The sequence below is a fragment of the Eumetopias jubatus genome, unplaced genomic scaffold, assembly GCF_037043125.1.
Source record: "Eumetopias jubatus isolate StellerSeaLion01/CBP00866 unplaced genomic scaffold, mEumJub1_p1.0 scaffold_6, whole genome shotgun sequence".
NCBI lineage: Eukaryota > Metazoa > Chordata > Mammalia > Carnivora > Otariidae > Eumetopias > Eumetopias jubatus.
This window is the reverse complement of record NW_028274812.1, coordinates 117,549,944-117,570,769: the sequence shown is the minus strand read 5'-3', so window position 1 is coordinate 117,570,769 and position 20,826 is coordinate 117,549,944. Positions and strand designations below refer to the sequence as shown.

The window sequence follows — 20,826 nt, the reverse complement described above, 5'->3', positions numbered from 1 at the left end:
GCCACGCACTGTACTGGTGACAGCCAAACCTATGCGGATGGATGAGGTCACGGAGCATGGACAGGACCCAGCTCAGAATCCAGCAATCCCGGGGCAAAGAGGAGACTAGACAGAGACAGGGAAAAATCACTCAGAGGAAGAGAAACAAGACAGCTCTCATGTGAGTCTAGGAAGGTACACAGTTCAGAACACATTTGGAGTACGGTGCCCAATGACAGAGGGTCAGTTAGTACGAAGACTTAAGTGGCTGCTGGATTTGGAAACTGGTAGTCTCTGATTTTCACTTCTCCAGAGTGGGTAAAGAATAAACTGGGTTGAAGAACAAATGAAAAAAGGGAAGAAGAGGCAGTGTAGCTCACTCTGCTCAAAAAGTATGGCAACGGAGAGGAGAGAGAGGTGTTGACGGGTTGTCTGGTTGGGAGAAGTATGCACATCTTGTGCGTTTTCTTTTTTTATAGGACTTACATCTAGAGACTCTGAGAACAAGGATTGCCTTCAGTATTCTTACAGCACCTACTAGATTATGTAATAAAAAGAGCAGCACCACTAAATCACTGTTCAGAATGCAAGATATAGATCTCTCACACACTTCACTAAACTTTAAACTGCCAGTGGAAAAGGGAGAGCACTAGACTGAACCAATTAGATGGTCATTAAATTCAAGTCATTTACCTGCTCGGGGTGACTGTTTAAAAGAGGCCACGCCTTGTTATGTAATTTGACAGGCTCTGTGAGCAACACTGGGAAAGCTGTAAGATGTTACCTTAATTCCTTCACCCTGGGCTGCACAAGGACATACTCACCTCCATAGTAGAGTCCTGTAGCAGTGCACATCCGCCACTGTCCCTGATACATTCCTGCTCTGCTGGGGCTGCACATCTGGACGCTGACATCTGCAATCTCTTGGGGCTCTAGCGATCTCACCATCACCATGTTCACATGTCCAAATTGGTCTCCCCCGACATATTTAAGACAAACCCCTGGAGGCCAGGCCTCTGCCCCTGAGTTCAAGCAAAAGAAAAAAATGTTAGGCAATTAGTGGTCCTAGGCTGGGTGCAGTTCATTACAAAACTGTAGAAGAGGCCGCTTTCTCTGTCTTTGGCACATACGTGAACCTAGCCACATATCCTTGAGCTATATAATGTCACAAGACTGACCAGAAGGAATTATCAGAGTTAACAACCTCTGACCAACAGTCTATCCCTAAGATAAGGCACATATGACCAAAGCAAGGCAGTTCTTCAAGAAGATGTGTTTCAGGGGACCCCAGGGGAAGCCACACATCACACTGAATCCGTAGAATCTAAGAATGATGTCCACGAAGAGGCGTGGAAATGAAGCACAGACCCACATCTTTGGAGGGCTGCTTTCTTCACTAAGAGGTAACACATGCCCATTTCACTGGAACTTTTTAAGCTGACATTCTAAGTAAAAATACATGCGATTGCCCCTGGTTTTTCTATCAAGGCAAGCAGATGAGACACGTGAGGAATCATTTCTATATCACTTTCATTTTAAAACTTTTTCCCTGATATACAACTTTTCCTTCTGGAATCCTTAACTATGAAAAGACCAAAGTGCAAGAGATCCTGCAAATACAGACAGAGGTGTCAAGTGAAAGTTTCATTTTCAGGTTCAAACAGCAGTGGGGAAAATAGGAACAGTGACATGAACTCCCCTGGTAACAGCACACTGAACTCTGGTCTCAGAGGTGATGACATCAGCCAGAGGTACGTGTATAAAGGATAGGAATGGCAATATAGGGACAAGGCATTGGCAGGAATGTCTTTCCTCCTTTGGAGGTGATAAAGATCTTATTTGGGTACTTCACCTTTGTACTAATTTTTATGTAAACTAATTCAAAATAAGCAATCCATAATATTGACTTGTTCTGACAAGTCACAGGGCCACTCAGTGCCTCGAGGTCATCTTTCCAGTGAAGTCTCTCCAGTATACTCCTTTTTACTGTAGACAGAAACCTCTGTATCTTTTGGGGGGATATATAAATTATACATTATAAAAATTAATCACCGTGAAAAGGTGGACATGGCAGGACTCCCAGGACAAAGCACGCTTGAAACTGATCTCCTGAGAGTACTCTAGGACGCCTTAGTATCTTGTTCTCGAAGTGCCAGACTGGTTTTGATATACCTGAGGACTTACTATTGCCAAGGGGACCAGAGAGAAAGGCAGCCACAGCTCTACTGCTGAGACTGCAGCCCCATCATGGACGGCACACTCTGGGGCTCCTGGATTTTAAGGGGTGGCAGATGAAGCAGTGGGCACAATGTTTTGTCAGACCCTCTTAAAAACACACCCGCCAGCAAAGTGCCGTCCTAAGTTAACACCATAAAGGGCAACTGCTGCGGGTGGAAAGCTTGTGGGGGATACCCTGGCAATACCTGCATATTGTCTGGCATTTCTGGGGCCCACGGGCTTGGTAAAAGCCTATCGGTCTGAGGTCAAAAACAGCAGCAACTGGCACGGAGCACCTTGGAAAATGTCAGTCTCTTTAGAGACTGAGATCCAAGAGGAAAATTCAACTGCTGTGTTGGGGCTGAATTCACAATTATTCTTTCAAACACACATACACACAACACCGGTAACAAGACAACATCTGTTGGTATGAAAACCCAAGAACGTGTCTGTTTTTGAACTTCTAAGAAACTAAGGAAAACCAAGACTGTCTGGGTGTGGGAAATGCGTGGCTGGCTGTCCCAAGCACACAACCACAAGCAGCTGAGACAGAGCTCCCCGCTCTGCAGAAGAAGGGGTGCTGCTGTGCTCCAGGGACACTGAGTTAGTTGGTAAACATTAAGTGATTAACAAATTAGGCAGCTAAGGTCCTGATCTTTTTTACTACAGATGCTCTATTCATGTGGTGCCTAGGGAGCTTGTTGGAGAAAAAATTGGATGAGTTATCCACCATCAACTCTAAAGTGTTAATTTGCTATAAAGTGAAGAACCAATCATTTACTTTCTGAGTTACTAAGAGTTCACTACGACATTTAGTTCTTACAGCCTAGTAAGTCTGGCAACTCTAAGAAGGTCCAAGATACCAGTTCTTAATACAGAAGGAAGGTAAATACTGCTGAGCTGTATGGACCACTAGCATACCTAAAATCTGGATTTGAGAAGTGTTAATACAACAGGGCTTCAAATTAAGTCTCAGTTACAAACTGGCTTACTGGGGGACAGATACATCTAAAGAAAAGAAAGACTAATCTGTGTTTTATGACTTTCCAAGTATCACAAGCACACATACGATCAAGGCTGTGATTCTCCAATTATCATGGAATATAATTTTTTTTAAAAAAAAGTAAAAACAGAACAAATCAAAAAAACCCTGACATATGACAATTTTGAGATGATAGAGAACATGACAAAAATTAAATAAAAGTCCATCAGTTCCAGAAAGCCTGGACTTACTAGGTGTAAGTCATTACAGAAATAGTTGGGAGATAGTAAGGAACATCCAAAGATTGATGAGGAAGAAGACAAACCTCGATGAAGATCCCCTGTTCTTTTCAATCCCTAGAAGTTTGGAGACTGCATTTCAATTAAGCGGCAGACAAAAAAGGAACCTCATTGATCTTGTCACTACTTTCTTCCCGTACCTGCTGTAAACTGACTGGAATATAACAAAATTTGCTGAATGGATAAAGCAGAATTACCTTCTCTACAGTCGTGCTGAAGAGAAAGGCAGAAATTAACTATTTTAAGGAGCCAAAAGAAATGGAGGAAACAGTTGTTCTTTTTCAAGTTTTCTCAACTCTTGCTTTATGTTCACAAAAAATAAAGTTGACTGTGAAGCCACTTTCTCACATGACAATCACAACTACTTCACCAAAGTCCAAGAAATACCAGCGTTATCATAACCTGCTCAGCTTTACATTCACTATGGTTGGACAACAGAGCATGGCTGTAACAACTGAGAAGCTAGTGTTGGTGAGGGAAATTGTCCATTTTCACCTTGGAGGGGCAGTTTCAAATTTTTACTTTCAATTTTAATTGTAAGGTTTCCTGTTCAAGTTTCCCAAGCTTCTAAAACTTATATAGTGCCAAAAGTTTGGATCCTGGGATTCCGCATCTATGTCATTAAATGTCTGACTTCCGTTTTTCCATGGTCTTAAAAGTTGAATTTTAAACAACGTGTGACACATTTATCTTAACTGGGGAAACTGCTGGGACAGCCATATGCAGGTCCTACCAATCTCATCTGTTGTATATTCAAATGCCTGGCATGCCTAAAACATGACAGCAGAGAAATACCACGAAAATTATTTATGAAACTATTTCAGTGAGCACTTATCTCTTAAGAGAAGGTTATGAATGAGAGTAAAAGAGCCAGAGGAGAAACAGCTAAGGCCTGCCATATTTCGGCGTTACTCTATTTCCAGAAAGAACTCAGGCCAGATTAGAATGATGCCGAAGAACCAGTACACATGCATGCTTTCCCTCTTTCTCTTTAATAACATAACTATTACTTCGTTATGGAAGGCCAGGTTCTCCTTAATCAAATCGAGAGCAGGTAGCTTACAGATACAAAACTATTTAAAAATGGATGAACAATTTCCAAAAGGATAAAAAATCCATGTGTTCAAAGTAACCTGAAGGGTAAAATCTCCAGCCAATTGTTGCCCAACTCTTTTCAAGAAGTGTTCAGGCACAAGAATGGCCTTTCACAGGAAGAGAGACTGCAGATCCAAAGGCTGTCTTAAACTGGAGTTACCACACCAAGTGGAAAAAGCAGCCAGCCCCACCCACCAATACAGATTTTCTCCAAGGTGAAAGAAAGGTAGGCTCTTTGGGGTTCTGATCTGACATTTAGCCATTTTGTACCAATCCCTCCCAATCCTCCATTAACTCAAGAACTGTCTGGTGAGTGAACGGATGTATCAAGAAGATTTCTGACATACAAAATGGTTTCTGCTATCTCCACTATTTCAGTGGTACTCTAAGAACTTTTAATATTTAAAAATACTATAAAGAATTCACAGAAAGCCAGACCATTTTCAGTGTTTTCGCTATAAACAAGGTCTTAATTTTTTTTAACTAAATAAAATTGAATTCATGTGTAAGTTTCAAAAGCAGTTTTGATCAGCATCTTAGCAGGTTTTGGTAATTGAGAGAAAAAACATGATGAACAGAAGCTGAACTAAAGAGATTGTTTTAGGGGCGGCTGGGTGGCTCAGTCAGTTAAGCATCTGACTCTTGATTTCGACTCAGGTCATGATCTTGGATCATGGGATCGAGTCCCACATCCATCTGAGATTGGGGCTCTGCGGAGTGCAGAGTCTGCTTGGGATCCTCTCCAGAGGGAGGTCCCTCCCCATGTGCGCCCACTCTTGCACACTCTCTCAAATAAATAAATTCTAAAGTCTTAAAAAGAAAGAGATTGTTTTAATATTTTTAAAAGCCCACATTAAGAAAAGTGAGAAAGAAATCAGGCCCCCCCAAAAGGAAAGAAGTATAATTAAGCTTTGAAAAAAAAAAGAATTTCAAGAAAAACAGAAACATGGCTATTTTCCCGTATTACCAAGTGTCTCTCAAACTAACAATGCCCCACACCGTTACAATCAAAAGGGAAAAGAAACCAATGAAAATTTTATAAAGCCATGAATGTCTCCAGTCATCTACAACCATGGGTCAATCCAGATTATAGGCATTTCCTCAGTGACACACTGAACTTTCATCCAAGGGAGAGTTACTTTTAAATAAATCAGAAAAACTAAGAATAACAATTTGGTACATTCATTACTACATAAACGGCTAGCTTAGCCAGTCTTTCCCCATCATAAAAAAATTAAAGTACAAAGAATTAAAAAGTGAAGTCAATAAAAGGTCATTTTTACAAGTTTATTTGAGCCCTGGGAGTTTTACATCACTTCACATCAGATCACCTTGCTAGACAGGGTTCCCCCACACGCATAGATTTTTAGCTAAATATGCCTTCTGCCTAGTTTCTCAACTCTCAGAATTTCTCAAGTCCTCAGTAACAAGGAAGTTAAAGCATCCTGCTCTAGTCAGAAGCATGAATAATTACTGCATGAAACAAGCAATACTAAACCCACTCAAATTAAAAAAGTCATTAGAAAAGAATTTAACAAGCAAAAGGTAATAATGAACTGTTACCAGAAACATATTCAGATCCTTTTTTCAAAGAACTATCACTAACTTATTTTTAAAATTTTTCTTAAAGTCAGCAGTACATTACAACAATGCCTCAAAAAAATTTCTCAATCTTTCCATCTTTCCCATTTTGAGCAAATCCCTGCATTTCTTAGCCTATTTTTCAAAGTGGTATTAACATTTCAGAGAGATATCTCAATGAAATTTCATAAAGAATCATCCTTGCAGCTACAAAAAAAAGAGCTTTCAAAAGAGGAGATGCTCACAGCTCTTTCTAACCACCTTGTTCTATTCAAGGATGTACCTACTCTAGCCGGCTGGAAAGAACTGGAAGATTAATTAGAGCAGAATTAAAATGATGGAGTAGAACTGTACAGGTGGAGATAATACCACCACCACACAGAGGCCTAGTTCCTAGTATCAAATGAGTACTGAATTGTTTAGAGGCCATCAAGACCTAAATTAAAAAAAAAATCTAAATTATTTTTCCTGATCTAGGGCAGGGGACATTTCATTGTTATTTGGTCATCACACCAGTACAAAAAAGTACTACATCAGGTGCCTAGGTGGCTCAGTCAGTTAAGCATTTGCCTTCGGCTCAGGTCATGATCCCAGGGTCCTGGGATCGAGCCCCGTGTGGGGCTCCCTGCTCAGTGGGGAGCCTGCTTCTCCCTCTGCCCCTCCCCCACCTCATGCTTTCTCTCTCTCAAATAAATAAAATTTTTTAAAAAAAAATAGTACTACATCATGTATAAGATAAAGCTCAGAGTTACAAAAGCATATAACTTAAGCTAAAACATTTCCTTGTTTCTTTTAACTACTAAACAAAGAAAACTGGGCAATGAAGAATTGCCCATTATCATTTACCAGAATTCTGGATCCGCCATGTCTTTATAAACTGAGTATCAGGAGGTATCGACTCCCCTTCTCCTATGGTGACATCTTCAACAAACGACATAGAGGGCACACTGATGTTTGGGCTCTCAAAGTCGTAATAGGCGCCAATTGCTGCTTGTAGGTTCCTACAAACAAAAAGAAAAGGCAAAACATTTTACTTTAGTCCTGTCCAGAGTCTATTATCTTGGTTCTCAAAACATGGGAAAAGCCCCTTTCTTAGGGTTTGGTATAGAACCTTAGGCTCGTGATATATAAATTTTTAGAGCCACTGGTTCTGTCTGAGGAACAACAGGAAAAACACCGAGACAAACTTGTGCATCACTTTCCTCCCAAGTGCCCACATAAAAAGTAAGAAACACCAGCACCACTGGCAACAGTATGAGGAAATCTCCGTCGTACCCACAGGGATAGCAAGTATGGGTAAGGAAGTCAATTAAAAGAGTGCTACTTCTACAACCATGACTGGGATTCAAAAAAACTATTTTAAAAGACATTCTAATTATTTAATTTTTTGAAAAGGCAACACATGCAGATGGTTCAAAAGTTTTGTACAGTGAAAAACAGCGATCTTATCTCTTCTTTCCTATACGCACACATACACACACACATAACTGCTCGTATTACTTTCTTCAGTATCTTTCCAGAACTTCCTTACGCACATACAAGCAAATAATATATATTCTTATTTCTCCCCCTTTTACACAATTAGTGGCATATTATACACTGCCCTTTGCTTTATTCCCATGAAGACACTCCTATGTCAGTACATAATATCTTGTTCTTTATAGCTTTCCTTTGTACAGATACATCATTTATGTAACCAGTCCACTTCTGAGCTTGTTTCCAATCTTTAATTCTTCCATAAATAAGCTTAAGCAAACATTATTTTTATATACATGCAAGTCCACCTGCAGAATAAATTCCTTTAAGTGATACTACTGCTGGGCCAAAGGGTATAGATTTGTGGTTTCAACAGATACATTCTAAACTTCCCTCAATAAAGTTGTACACTGGGTGGCTCAATCGTTGAGCATCTGCCCTCTGCCCAGGTTTTGGTCCCAGGGTCCTGGGATCGAGGCCCGCATTGCGCTCCCTGCTTGGCAGGAAGCATGCTTCTCCCTTCCCTACTCCCCCTGCTTGTGCTCCTGCTCTTGCTATTTCTCTGTCAAATAATAAAATCTTTAAAAAAAATAAAAATAAAAATAAAGTTGTACACTTACTGCTCCCACCAAGAATGTATGAGAGTGTCTATTTCCCCATTTGCTCATCAACAGTGTTCCTTCAAAGTTTTGCATTTGTGTCAATCTGATAGGTTAAAAATAAGATCTCAGTGAGGCCTTAAAATGGTTTTCTCTTGTGACTCAAAAGGTTAAGTATCTTTTACATGTTTAGGAGCCGTTTGTAGTTTCTGTTTTGGAAGCACCATTTTGTAAATGATGGTGTTCTTTTTAATTACTCATAAACCCCCTTATGTCAGAAGGAACTACCAAGCACACAAACTAGAGTCCCTAATTGAACTGGAACACATGGTTGACAGTGCATTCATCCATGCCAGAAACCAAAGGCCACTAAGCAAGCTGTGTTCATTACAGAGATCAAAGAAATTGCCAGGAATTACATTAACTGCTCCTCTTAAGGTCTTACTTAAACTAGTGACATCAGCTCTAGTCCCCCAAAGTGGACAACACAAGCTGCATTTTTCTAAACGTAACCCAACCATAAGCCAGTGGATCCAGTGGGTTGTTTTTAATTATGCATAAACATAGCAGGAAACAAGCTGTGACAGTATACAACTGTGCCACAGACATACTATTAACAGCAAATACTTTTCTGCCGGGAGCCTGCCTGAAGCCCAGGTGTTGCAGCTGCCACAAAGGAGGGCTATATTCAGAGCAGCTGCCTCAGGTCAGGCCTCACGCAATGGTGGCCTGTCCTATTAGGCAGTGGTGGCTGGAATTACACCACCACCAACTGCCTGCCTGGTGTGTGTGTGCTGGATAAAACTGACATGGAGCAGAGCTGGGCCAGGGGCCAAACTGCCTGTTTGCTTGACCATCTTGGACTTCAGTCTTCCCAGCAACTTCCTTCACCAGCTGACTGTGATCCAAAATGAATATGTGGCTGGTCAAACTTGGGGACGCCCAGCCTCTAACCACCCACAAACAGGCCCTAGGAGTGTATCTGGAATCAGCCTTACACTTAGGAATTAGGGATAAAATGAGGAAAAGAAAAGTAAGCCTAGTTTGTATTTTGTTCTTCTGAAAACTTTTTGTAAAAGCTATGTGTCCACCCTTTTATAAAGATAATTTTTCTGCTGCAGGAACTCCAGCAAGTAGCCTGCTGAATTGTTTTCTGTTCACTTGGCTGTAAAATATGCTTGGGAGGGAAGAAACTATTTGTGCACTCAGGACAATTGCCAATTCTCATCCCCAGCATGTGTCATATTTCACCACTTGGCTCTGCCTGATATCAGAAAGGACCACTGCAGTAGAAACATGAACACGTTCAGCTATCCTACTTAGATGTGGCGGCCTCAAATCTTGTTTCACACAGCCCAACTCATCCCACAGTCAAGCCAACAAAACTATTTATTTGTACCTGTATTATATAGGTAATCCAGCCACAGAAAGATTAAGAAACACTTTTAAAGCCCAAAGTGAAACCGAAAGTAGTGAACTGGACTCCTGGCAGGAAGCAGGAGTGGAGGATGACAAAGCAAATTAATTTCCCAAGTAGAAGGCCAAGAGTGGACTTTAGTCCAGTGGTGCTCTAACCCATTCGGCAGGTACACAGCTTAAAATGTGGGTACACAGCTTCCTGGCGCTTGGACCACTTAGATCACTGCCTTATTGGGCCAAGCAACGGCAGAAATAGACCAAACAGCTCCAATTCAGTGTGAGAACAAGGAGATATGAGAGCATGTATTCCCGTTCAAATCAACATACTCAGCTATTATTAGCCAACAAGAAATTCTACATGACAAGGAACTGGCTGAGGAAATGGGAAAAGGAAGAACATGGACTCCGTATTCAGCCCAGTCTGAAAGTTTAAACTTCCAGGTTCCTCCAGTGTTTTTGCTCAAAAAAAGTTTTTAATCTGATTTCAGATTAAACCAAAAGCACCCTGAAGAACAAAGGCAGGCACTGTAACTGAGGAAAAAAGCACAGGCCAAGATGATGGTGATGGCTATGGATATGCTTAACACCACAGAACTATACACTGCAAAGTGGTTGAAATGGTGAAATTTAGAATGGCTTTGTTTGGAGGCAGCGCCTATGCCTGGCTGAGGGCCTTTGAACAAGTGGTTATGCATCTACGTCAGCTTATTCATCTACAAAACTGAGTTTTTGTATCAGAGGCTGGCTTGTATTTTATATTACAGAGTTGGCAATGATAAGGTTGGCTGTGAAGATCGTATCAATGTGTGTGAGTGCCGTAGGGTTGGCATTCAACCAATATTTAATAATGAGCACTTATCCGTGTGCTAGGCACTCAACGTGAGAGTAGGGATAGAACAGATGGCAAGATGGGCAAGGCCCCTACCTTTACACAGCTTATAGTCCAGCAGACTTCAGCAAGCTAGGGACATTCAAAAAGGCTAACTCCAACTGTCTCTCAACACTGAGGTTATCAGCCCAAGGCAGCTTTTCCTACTTGAGTGAAAAAATGGGCTTGGTGCACAACAGTTTCAAATACACTGATAATCAGGTGAACCTGATTCAGAGTAGAAGAATTTGGTGATGTTGATATGCGTTCCCTGATGAAATGCAATTTTGTAATTCAGAAGCAATACTGTCCAACATTAATTTTATAGAGGAGGCCACAAATGCACTGACAGGTAAATAACTTGCCACATGCTAGACCATCAATTAGGAGGATTTATTCAAAGGCATAAAACTTTCAGCTTGCCCAGAACTTTCCAATTATCTAATAACATTCTGAACACCTGATTTTCTTAAGAACATAATTACCATCATGAATTCTTTTTTTAAGATTTTATTTATTTGAGAGAGAGTGAGAGCAAGAGAGCACGTGAGGACGCATGCATCTGAGGGGGAGGGGGCAGAGGGAGGAGGAGAGAATCTCAAGCAGACTGCTCCCTGAGCACAGGGCCTGACTCAGGGCTCGATCTCACAACCCTGAAATCATAACCTGAGTCAAAATCAAGAGTTGGATACTTAACCAACTGAGCCACCCAGGTGCCCCCACCATCACGAATTCCATAAACAAATTAGTTGTAATCCTCCCCGCTTCAGTTGAACTATTGAAAATGGTCAAGTTTCTAATCTTGCAAAAATTCACACAGAAAATTTATTTCTGCACTATGTATACATATACAGATCAGATTACCAATCTTATAAAGAAAAACCTTCTAGCTACTGAATATACAGTCAGGAACATCACCCAAAAATATGGCGGTAGAAAAGAGTTAAGAAAATCAGGAAATCAGAATTAAAGAAGGAATGTCAGAATGTAAAGAGGGTCAATTAAAGACCAAGAATTAGCTCAGATTCTCAGGAAAATAAGATTAGATACCTTCTCTTTCCATTCTCTGAACAAGAAACTCAAAAAGATCCAAATTATTTATGAGAAAAAGAAAACTACCCAATTTCTGGACACAAATTAAAATGGGAAGTCAGAATAATGAACTGATTCAGTTAAGCACAAACAACAGCATCTTTGGGCTGTGAGCAATACTTATTCCGAACCACAAGAAGCTTCTCTCACCTCTGGAGTGCCGATGATTACTGCTAAGGCCACAAGCCCACCTGTAATCTCTAATGTGACTGAAATCATCTCTGAGTGACTGAAAAACCAGACTAGAAAAAGGATCAGCAAAATAGAAAAGGTTCTTGTTAGGGCTTTCCAACATCAACTCGACAGGAATCAAATGTGGAAGACCAGAAGAGGGGTCAAAAAATAAGTACTTGTGACTACTGTGAAAAACTGCGAATTTCATGAAACCAAAAACATGACAGCAGGTAGGCAACAGGAATTGGGCTGAAGAAGCCTCAGTATTTTCAAACCTAAAAATTAACTCATGGATGATACTATTTAATATGTGAGGACTGTGAGGAAAAAAGAATGTATGGAAAATTTCATTAAGAGTAAGTTTACACTAGCATTTACCCACTTCTTGGAGCCCTAGCAAGTCCAAGATCATTTCTTCTCTCTTCTTTTCCTGTCTATTTACTGATCCACTAATTTTATTACTTTTTAGAACTGACCATTCTAACTACCATCAGCAGTTACACCTTTTCCAAATAGAAAGTAAAGAACAAGCATTCTGCCATGAAAAGGCAAGGTGGTGGCACTGTTCTAGATTTAAAGAGACGTAACCACCAAGCACAATACATGGTCCTTGGAGTCCTTGATTGGATCCCAATTCCTTAAAAACATGAAAGAGGGTTATAAAAGATACATCTGGGGACAACTGAGGAAATTTAAACATAGGCTAGATATCTTTTACTAATAATAAGTTTTTGTAAATTATCTTCCTATCTTAGTATGTGGTTATTTAAGAGAATGCCTATTTTTAGGAGAAGCATGTTGAAATATTTAAGGATGAAGGGTTGTGATCCCTACAATTTTCAAATGATTAAAAAAATGTTTATACAGAGAAAACAAATTATGACAAAAATGTTTACCACTGTTGAATCTAGGTGGTAAGTATAAGGGTAGTTGGTAAACACTACATTTCTTCATAATTTTCTGTGTTTGAAAAGTTTATAATAAAAAGGCAAATGGAAAAAAGAGAGAGAGAGAGAAGGTATCCTTTTTTCCTGCCCCTGGAAGTCAAGAAAATTCAGTGAGGAGAATTACTGCAACCATCTTGGGAACATAGAGACCTACCAGGAACCTCAGGGGACCTAATGAGGATATGCCTGATATGCTAAGGATGATCAATCAGAAAGAGGGAAAAACTGTTGTGTCCTTGATGATATAAACCACTAAATTAAATCTGGCAACCCCAGAGCCATCTTACACTGGGGATTCTTGTCATCTGAGATAATAAAATTGGCTTATTGTTTGTTTCTTAAAAAAAAAAGAAAAAGAAAAAGAAAAAAGCAGATTTTAAGTACAGAGCAAATTCAACACTGGCATTGCAGAAGTTTAGTTTCCAAGTGCCTTTGGCTAATAAGTCATGATCAAATTATTTTTCCTTTTTTAAAAAAAAACTGAGGTGAGATTCACATAACATACAATTAACTACTTTAAAGTATCTAATTCAGTGGCATTTAGTATTTTCACAATGTTGTGCAACCACCATCTCTCTCAAGCTCCAAAATTTTTCATCACCTCATACCCATTAAGAATACCCCATCCCATTAAGTGATCACTACTCATTCCTCCTCCTCCCTATTCTCCACCCCCTCCCCCAATTCCCTGGCAACTACTAATCTTCTGTCTCTTCGAATCTGCCTATTATGGGTAACTTATATAAAGGGAATCATACATGACCTTCTGTGTCTGGCTTCTTTCACTCAGCATAATATCTTCCAGATTCACCCCAAATTGTAGCATGTTAATCAGTATTTCATTCCTTTTTATGGCTGAATAATATTCTATGCTATGTACACACCACATTTTGTTTAGCCATTCATCTGTTGACAGGCATTTGGGTTGTTTCTACTTTTTGATTATTATGAGTAATGCTGCTACAAACATTCGTATACAACTGTCTAAGTATATGGCTTCATTTCTTTGGAAATATACCGTTGAGTAAACCTGCTAGGTCATATGGTAATTCTGTGCTTAACTTTTTGAAGAATCACCTGTTTTCTTTTTTTTTTTTAAAGATTTTACTTTAGAGAATGAGAGATAGAGAGCACGAGAGGGAAGAGGGTCAGAGGGAGAAGCAGACTTCCCGCTGAGCAGGGAGCCCGATGCGGGACTCGATCCCGGGACTCCAGGATCATGACCTGAGCCGAAGGCAGTCGCTTAACCAACTGAGCCACCCAGGCGCCCCAAGAATCACCTGTTTTCTATAGTAGCAGAACCATTTTACATTTCCACCAACAATGTACAAGTGTTCCTATTTCCCCACATCCTTACCAACACTTTTTTCCCCAATTATAACTATCCTAACTAGGCGTGAAGTGATATCTGATGGTTTTGATTTGGATTGCCTTAATGACCAATGACCTTAAACATTTTTTTCATGTACTTGTTGGCCATTTGTATATCCTCCTCAGAGAAAAGTCTACTCAAATCCTTTGTTCAGTTTTTGACTAAGTTGTTTATCTTCCTGTTGTTGACCTGTAAGAGTTCTTTATATATTCTGGACAGTTGACCCTTAAGATGATTTACAAATAGTCTGGTTTTTCTTTTTCTTAATAACGTCCTTTGAGGAGCACCTGGGTGGCTCAGTCGGTTAAGTGTCTGACTCTTGATTTCAGCTCAGATCATGATCTCAGGGTCGTAAAATCAAGCCCTGAGTCTGGCTCCACAGCTCCACACTCAGCACGGGGTCAGCTTGTCCCTCTCCCTCTATTCTTCTCTCCCTCCCCCGCCCCGACTTGTATGCACTCTCTCAAATAAAATCTCTAAAAATAATAATGTCCTTTGATACACAAAAGCTTTAATTTTTATGAAATCCAATTTATCTAGTTTTTCTTTCATTACTCATGCTTTTGATGTCAAATATAAGAAACGATCACCAAATCCAAGGTCATGCGGATTTATCCCTTTGTTTCTTCTAATAGCTTGATTGTTTTAGCTTTTATATAGACCATTGATCCATTTTAGTTAATTTTTTTATTTTATTTTTTTTTAAGATTTTTATTTATTTATTTGACAGAGAGAGACATAGCAGCGAGAGAGGGAACACAAGCAGGGGGAGTGGGAGAGGGAGAAGCGGGCTTCCCGCTGAGGCAGGAGCCTGATGCGGGGCTCGATCCCAGGACCCTGGGATCATGACCTGAGCCGAAGGCAGATGCTTAACGACTGAGCCACCCAGGTGCCCCTTAGTTAATATTTTTAATAAGGAGTTAGGTAGTTGTCTAACTTCCTTCTTTTGCCTGTGGTTATCCAGTTGTCCAAGCACCTCATGCTGAAGAACATTTTTAACAGAAAACAAAGCTGGACAAACTCTTGGGTATGGATGGGATCCTGCCCTATTTAAGACCCTAGCTCTTGGTGACACTTAACATGGCAACTGCAATCAATGGTGAGGCTGAGATTTGGGAAATCAAGTGGGAGAACAAGCTGAGACATGCAGAGCACCTCACCTTAACTCAAGTATGGTAATCCTTATGCTCAAGATCACCCTAATTGATATTTCCTATTCCCACCAGTTCCTAGGACTAAAGGAAGCAACAACATTTATCTAAGGATCAAACTGCATTATAAGCACAAAGTTTTTCCCTCTCTATCAGTAAGTATGCAGTATTTACTCATTTAAGTTTTAACTCATTCATGACTGTAGGTACTGGAAACATAAAGATAAATAAGACAAAGTCTCCGCTACAAAGAAATGCAAAGTCTATCAAGAAATATTTGGGAATAATTAATCACAACTCAATGTGGTAAGTGTCAGAGGAGAAACATAACCAAGGACTGTGAAAGTACAGAGGAGGAAATACCTAATTCAAACTTAGACTTTGAGGGAAAGCTTCATAGACCAGGTAATATCAAACTGATGGCCTCCTTAACCACCTAGAGGAGGAGTGAAGGAGCAGTTAGACAGAGGGAGAGAATGTGCAAAGGCACATAGATGAAGAAGAGCTGTATGCCTTTTTTCTCTGGGAACCGCCTTCCTTGTCCCCAGGAAAGCAGATATAAAATAAGACAAGAACATAACATGTTAGTAAATGACTCTGCTCCAAACCACAAAGGATTAGTCCAGGAATGAACACCTGACCCAAAGCTGAATCAATCTCAACGCTTCCCTGAGAATTTTGGGACTGGAGCCGAAAGAGAGACCAATCTCTCCCTGAGTACCTGGAGCTTTTAGTGCCATATTTTGCCCACTGGAAAAGGCACAGAAAAGCACTCTTCCGAGAAAAAAGACCACAAACTCACAAACAGGCAGAAGGAAAGAGGCCTGACAACATTCAAGTCCCTGGTTCTGGTTGTTTCTGAAACCCAAATGAATTTCTAACTTAGGTTCTAAGATATCCTCCCAGGATCTCCTTATTAATTCTCATTTTTACTTGGGCTAGTTTGACAGGGTTCTGTTCACCTCCAATAAAGTCCTGATAAAAGACTGAAGTATTACAAAAGTGACAAACCCAAAATGTATAATAAAGTTCAAGTGAAATGAGGCCTCCCCCCCATCTCAGGCCGGGAAGCCCAGCAGTCCTTGTGTGTAGCAAACCAGTTGGTTACACTCCATATGCGCTCCAAAGCTACATGGAGCCTTACGAGCTTTGGACAAGAAAAAGAAATTGCTCACTGTGCTAACTTCAGTTAAGGTTTTGCAAAACAATCCAATCTGCAAAACACAATCCAGCCCAATCCAGCCTCCTAGAGAGGAGATGTGACACATAATATAATGACTAAGCAAAGCCCTTTCTGCCTATAAAGCCAAAGATCCAAAACCTCTAATGGTCAGATAATTACTTTGCTGAATTTCAGCAACTGAATTCTTTGTGCCACTAAGAAACTGAGACCCTGGATGACTACAATGTAGACAGCCCCTTTAAAAACACTTCTCACAGGGTTCCCCCAAACTGCCATCCCCTCCGCTCATTATAAAGTACTGTCTGACAGAAATGCAACTGGGGAAGGGGGCAATATCCAGGGGTGACATTCCATAGAAGATTTGAGAAAGCTCTAAATCCAGAATTTTCCACCCATGCCCTTGAGGTAGGAAGATAAGCAAAACCAAGGAGAATTAAACCTGGTCCCAGCTATTCTCTTTAGTAATCTTAGAGACTAAAAAGCCTAAATATTACTGGAGTTGGTTATCAACGGGAATGAACCAGTATGAAATGGATGATGAGCAGTGAACTGCAGTTTTAAAGGAGTTCTATCAGCAGGAGGCTGTAATTATACTCCTAGTCAAACCCTAGGTCCAAAAAGTAGCATGTTCCTGGGAGGGGGAAGTTACAGCAGCATGGCCCTCATAAAAGGAACTATCTCCCACCCCGTCCCTATAGCCCCTGTGCTGCTCTTAAGGATGGTCCTGAAGAATATCAGACATAGGAAATCTTTTTGGGGCAAACCAGGCTAAAGCCTTCAATCCTCTGCCAGTGAAATGAGTTAACGGGGGACCGTGAGCTTTGCTCATTATATCATACTGCTCCTGCCTATAGAAGACAGTATATGCTCTGTATTCTTCCGCTTATATCCCCCGGGCTAAGAATAGTGCCTGGCATATAGAAGGTGCTTAGTAAACGGAATAAACTGGTAACCAAAATACAGTATTTTTCCTTTCTCCTTTTTATCTGGTTTTCTTCTCAACCTCATATACTGGGACTATAAGAAGGAGGGCAGAGGAATAACAAAAAAATCTACCAGTTAGCCCACAGGCTGCAGGATCATGCAAATATTTATCTGGACCAATCAAGACCAAACTTGGGAAAGCACAGCTATCATCCTGGTGGGGTGGAGCACCTCTGACAGTAAGTCACAGTATGATAGCTGGACCTGACCCCCGACCTTCAGCTGGTGGGGCGGGTCACCTCTGACAGTAAGTCACAGTATGATAGCTGGACCTGACCCCCACTGGGGAGGGAGATGAGAGCATCTAGTTGTTAACTCGCCTAGGCAATGCCCTCACTTCCACATATGACTCCTTATGACAGAGAGAGGTCATTCCACAGTTAATGTGAGGGTGGGGGCACCCCGGAATTTGGAACTGAGTGTTTTCCCCACAATATTTGGGCTATAAACTCCACATTTGGGAGCTTTTGACAGTCATGATTTTCTTCACCAGAGACAGACCACTGCAAACACCTACACAGAACATAACATAAAAAGAAACCTAATGGAGTACTTGGCTGGTTCAGTTGTTACAGCATGCGATCCTTGATCTCAGGGATGTGAGTTTAAGCCCCACGTTGGATGTGGAGCCTAATTAAAAAAAAAAAAAAAAAGGAAGAAAGAAAGAAGAAAGAAAGAAAGAAAGAAAGAAAGAAAGAAAGAAAGAAAAAGAAACCTGAGCTATTTTAAAGTCCAGTTTTTCCTAAAGTCCAAACATATTCAGGTCTTTGGGTTCTGTGTAACATACCAACATCCTTAAAATGCCTCCTCCTACTCCAACACACACATCTTTAGCATTATCTAGTCTGAAGTGAGTTTGTTACCTACAACATAATAGGCTCCGATTAATTCAAAATTACATACTGTGTCCAGGGATAGAGTCTGTATATGTGATACAAACTCAGTTACAAGAGGCAGAAGAGGAACTGGAAAGATAAATTAAAACTTAACTCAGATCCAGTAATCTCACATTTGGGTATATATCCAAAATAATTGAAAGCAGAGTCTCAAAGACATACGTGCATATCAATGTTCAGAGCATTATTCATAACAGCCAAAAAGCAGAAGCAACCCAAGTGTCCATCAACAGGTGAAGGGGTGAATAAAAATGGTATATGCATACAATGGAATATTAGTCTTAAAAAGGAAAATCTGTTACATGCTAAAACTTGGATGAACTTCGAAGATGTTATGCTAAGTGAAATAAGCCATCACAAAAAAAAAAAACCCACGAGTACTGTATCATTCCACTTATATGAGGTATCTAGAGTAGTCAGATTCATAGAAACAGAAAGTAGAAGGATGACTAACTGCAGGGGCTGAGGGAAGGGGGAAATAACAAAAACTCGTTATTGTTTAACAAGTATAGAGTTTCAATTCTGCAAGATGAAAAAGTTCTGAAGGCTGGCTATACAACACGCTTAACACTACTGAACTGTATACTTAAAAATGATTACTATGGTATGTTGTATGTGTACTTTACCACAATTTAAAAAAAATCAATTTGGATGGGACCAATATGTTTCATTAAGAAATTTGGACTTCTAAAAGCAAAGAGAGCATCTAGGAGGGCCTGGGTGGCTCAGTCAGTTAAGTGTCTGCCTTCGGCTCAGGTCACGATCCCAGGGTCCTGGGATTGAGCCCGGTGCTGGGCTCCCTGCTCCACAGGAAGCCTGCTTCTCCCTCTCCCTGCCGCTCTTCTCTCTCTCTTTCTGTCAAATAAATAAATAAAATCTTAAAAAAGAGAGAGAGCATCTAAAGTTAAAAAAAAAAAACTTTACTGAAACATAATTTACATAGCATAAAATTCACACATTTCAACTGTACAATATAATGATTTTTTAGTAAAGTTACTGAATTGTAAAAGCATTACCATGTTTTAGAACACTTTCATCAGCCCTACTCTCCATAACATGTAAATGTTAGGGTACATAAATTAAGGCTACTAATCAATCAGCTGACCTGAAAATGGGGAAATTATTGGGGAACTCAATGTAATCACTTTTCCAAGAGTGGTCTGAGGGAACTGGAAGAGAGAACCAGGGAGATCGCCACATAAAGACTCACACAGCATGCTGGCTCTGAAGATGGAAAAAACGAGGCCATAAGCCGAGGAATGCACGTGGCTGCTATAAGTGGGAAAAGGCAACAAAATGGATTCTCCAGCAAGAATACATCCCTGTTTTTAGCCCAGTAAGACCCACGTTGGACTTCTGAACTTCATAACTGTAAAATAATATGTTGATGTTTTTTTAAACCACTAAGTTTGTGGTAATTTATTACAGAAGCAAAAAACTATGAATGGCTGGCTATTCGTTGTATTATTCTTTCTTCTTTACTATTTGAAAATATTCATCATAAAAGGAAAAAACTATGAATATGAAAGCAGACTAAAGAAAGATAATTAAAGGAGCGCCTGAGTGGCTCAGTCGTTAAGCGTCTGCCTTCGGCTCAGGTCATGATCCCAGGGTCCTGGGATCGAGCCCCGCATCAGGCTCCCTGCTCGGCTGGAAGCCTGCTTCTCCCTCTCCCACTCCCCCTGCTCGTGTTTCCTCTCTCACTGTCTCTCTCTGTCAAATAAATAAATAAAATCTTAAAAAAAAGAAAGAAAGATAATTAAAAAGGTACTGAGTCATTTCCTTCATCATAACTCTGCTTTCAAGAACTCAATTACCCATTAGAGATGCATATTTAGAAATAACTCCCATTTTTCTGGTCCCCAATTTAACAGTCATGAATAGTTCCTGAAAAGGTAAACAATAACTAGGTTCAGGGCTAACTGAAACTTTTGAAGATACTAACTGAAACGGTCCAGAGGAGACATGAAAATGTATGATACCCAAAAAGTCCCAGAATGCCAAACAGAAAACGTGATTCAAAGTTATCTTCATAAACAAAACATCTGTGGTTTACTGTTATTCATGAAACTTTCTTTGAGACATAATTTTAAGTAGCAGTTATGAAATGATCAGGTAAATCTATAATTAAGTATGGTTTTCAAAAGTATGTTTACCTAACAGGAAACTTACAATAAGCCAGGAGTGGTCAAATGTGTCTTTCCTGCAGCCTAGTCAGAGAACTAATACTAGAAACTTTGGGGGTTTTTTATTCTACAAAAAGGACAAAGTGCCTAAAGGCTAAATTGTAAATAAACACTCCATTCTCCATTCTCAAAGTTAGCTGTTTTTCCACATATAGGGGAAAATACATGGTCTTTGAAAAGAAATATCACACACCTTTTATATACACCATTGATTAAAATGCTCTTGCCTTTGAAATTTCTTGAAGGCACACTACCAGGGCCAGCTTCAAAGCCTCTTCAGTTTCATCTTCCCTAAAGAACAATGCTGACCATACCATCTTTGGAGA

General features: G+C 40.2%; 1 protein-coding gene across 4 annotated transcripts in view; it reads right to left on the bottom strand.

Moving 5' to 3' along the window:
* ILRUN (inflammation and lipid regulator with UBA-like and NBR1-like domains) overlaps window positions 1-20,826 on the bottom strand; it is a 90,859-nt gene that overhangs the window by 48,301 nt on the left and 21,732 nt on the right. For 3 of the 4 annotated variants that reach the window (XM_028120549.2, XM_088024029.1, XM_088024030.1), the window contains exons 2-3: window positions 7,000-7,154; window positions 804-1,001 (exon numbers count right to left, since the gene is read on the bottom strand). In XM_028120549.2, the coding sequence (XP_027976350.1) occupies window positions 804-1,001; window positions 7,000-7,154 (353 nt within the window). The remainder of the gene's footprint in view (window positions 1-803; window positions 1,002-6,999; window positions 7,155-20,826) is intronic. The other variant, XM_028120551.2, reaches the window with a different exon arrangement.